A 2500-nucleotide genomic window follows, 5' to 3' on the forward strand; every position below is an offset into this window, starting at 1 on the left:
TAGAACTATGGTTTGAGTGATTATGATACACAGACACATCACAGATGATAATCTAGGTAAGGAAAGTTCAACGAGAGTCATGGGTGCAATGTTGAGAAGGAAACTTTTGGTCTCGGCAAAACTAAACAACTTTGTTATACGAAAATGTGCTGAAAGAGAGAGAGAGAGAGAGAGAGAGAGAGAGAGAGAGAGAGAGAGAGAGAAAAAGAAAGAGAGAGAGAGAGGAAGGGGAAAGAAAACAGGAAAAGATTCGAAAAATATGAATAAATAAAAAGAAAATGAATTAGAGGAATACATAGGATCGTAAATTTTATTAGACAGAGAAACGTATGTAAAATAGAAAGAAGTAAACTGATCGTGAAATTCGTGTTTGTCTCTGTCGAAATATCGACATAGTAATCGTGAAATTATTGGTTTCCTTTACGAATCACATTTCTTCGAGAATATCTGAATAATATCCTATATATTATATTTTCTTTTCGTTGTCTATTCGTGCATGTATGTGTATCTGTATGTGTCTGTGTATGTGTGTGTGTGTGTGTGTGTATGTATGTTTATCTGTTTGTTTATGCATGTGTGTATTGCGTGTAGACGAATAATGATAGAGAAAAAAGTGAAGAAGAAAAAAAAGTGCAAAGAAAAAGAGAAATAAAAGAAAGGAGGAAGAGAATGAAGAAGAGAAAAAAGAAAAAAAAAAGAAAAAAGAAAAAAGAAAAAAAATGAAAACGTTCAAACGCCTTGATCGAGAAATGTGAAAGAGAGGGGATAAAAATGTGAATGTGTTGTGACTCATTGCCAATCGATGTGCATGAAAGAGCTGCTGGCTGTTTTGCGTCATTGTGGCAAACGATTAATTAAAAAAAAAAAGGGAACAGGATCGTGTAAGTACATACGTATGCCTTTTCTTAATAAATCATTAAGTTAAGTAAATATCGTGAGAAAAGTTTTCTTTTTTCCTTTTTGTTTTTTTTTTTTCTTTATTTTTTTTTGTTTCTTTTTGTTTTTTTTTTTTTAATATTATCATCAAATTTGAGACAACTTTGAATGGGAGAACGTTAAACATTCATAAACTCTTTGGATCGTGACGTTAATGATTCCCTCCATTGAAAAGTTTTCATTGGAAAGTTACGAGAGACAAGGCCGCCACGTCGTGGTCGTTGTCTCTTTCAATTCAACTTTGGCAAAACTTATCTAGTTACATACTTACATATATCGACTAAGTTAGTACTCAACAGATTATACGGAGTTCGATCTATGTAACAAAGTAAGAAAACTTTGATCGCGTTCGAAACTTGATGGATTTGACGTTTATACGCCATAAGCGTATTGTCATCGAAATTTCCTAATTACTCTTCTATAATTACGATTAAAAGACATACGGGCATCCCTCTTATGGGATGATGGGTTACGAGACAACGAAAGAAGAAAAAAGTAAATGATGAAATAAAAGAAACAAAAAGAGAGAGAGAGAGAGAAAAAAAAAGGGGAAAAAATATAGAAAGGAACGGAAAAGGAACGGAAAAGGAAAGGAAAAGGAAAAAGACAAGGAAAAAAAAAAAGGAAAAAAAAAAAGGAAAAAAGAGTGAAAAAGAAAATGAAAATAAGAAACGATCGGAAACAAAGGGAAAAGAAAGCCCAAGCGCAATTATTGCAGTACACGCGAGTCAAACATCGCGCTACCATTGAAAAAAAAAAAGAAAGAGAGAAAAAGATAGAGAGAGAGAGAGGGGTGGGGGAGAGAAATAGAGAGAGAGAGAGAGAGAGAGAGAAAGAAACTTAACGAGAGAATGTAAAAAAGAGAGAAATGAAATTCTCGTTGATTTATACAAAAAGAATTATTATATTCTTTTAAATTTTGTCGAGCTCCCATTTATTTTCTCACTCGTATTCGTCAATTTTTTTTTCTGTCCCTTTCCTTTTTTTTATCCCCTCTCTCCCTAACAGCCCCCTCCTCCTTCCATACATTCAGATCTATCTATGACTCTATATATATATATATTTTTTTTTTCTCTATCTATCTCTCCCTCTTTTTCTCTCTTTTTGATACTGGTAAAGGATAATTAAGGTACATTTTTACGTCCAAAAATTCTGGACCGTTTCTGTGCGTCTGTGTATCAGAGCGAGCGGAGCGAGCGAGCGAATGAGCGAGCGCGCGAGCGCGCACGCGCTGCGCGCGCGTACGTGTGCGTGTATTAGTATACCTATTGCGCAAAACGGGAAAAAGAGCTTGACCCATGAATGAATGGTTGAAACGAGGGGATGAGACTCTGAAAGAAAAGAACATCAATTCATTTCCTTAGAGATCCCTTTTCGACGACTTAACGACTTTTCTCGCACGGGTGATCGATCTTTATTTAAAGTTTTATCGCGGCAGCTCTTTCGTTCCCTCCCCCCCACTCCCCTCCCCATTCTCAACCCATGGTACCTATATCCCAAACTTATATCCCAAAACAACTCTCCCCTTTCTAACTCGATTCCTGTATGTTACGAAATTTTACTT

At 35.5% G+C, this 2500-nt stretch overlaps 1 protein-coding gene across 8 annotated transcripts in view; it reads right to left on the reverse strand.

Moving 5' to 3' along the window:
- LOC118443277 (uncharacterized) overlaps window positions 1-2500 on the reverse strand; it is a 122289-nt gene that overhangs the window by 48285 nt on the left and 71504 nt on the right. For 7 of the 8 annotated variants that reach the window (XM_085659171.1, XM_085659172.1, XM_085659173.1 and 4 more), the window contains one exon: window positions 2202-2267. The exons of the other annotated variant lie outside the window; for it this stretch is intronic. In XM_085659171.1, coding sequence (XP_085515297.1) covers window positions 2202-2267 — 66 coding nt within the window. The remainder of the gene's footprint in view (window positions 1-2201; window positions 2268-2500) is intronic. 8 annotated transcript variants of the gene reach the window in all.

This window comes from Vespa mandarinia, chromosome 9, assembly GCF_050613455.1.
Source record: "Vespa mandarinia isolate Hongniang chromosome 9, ASM5061345v1, whole genome shotgun sequence".
Classification (NCBI taxonomy): domain Eukaryota; kingdom Metazoa; phylum Arthropoda; class Insecta; order Hymenoptera; family Vespidae; genus Vespa; species Vespa mandarinia.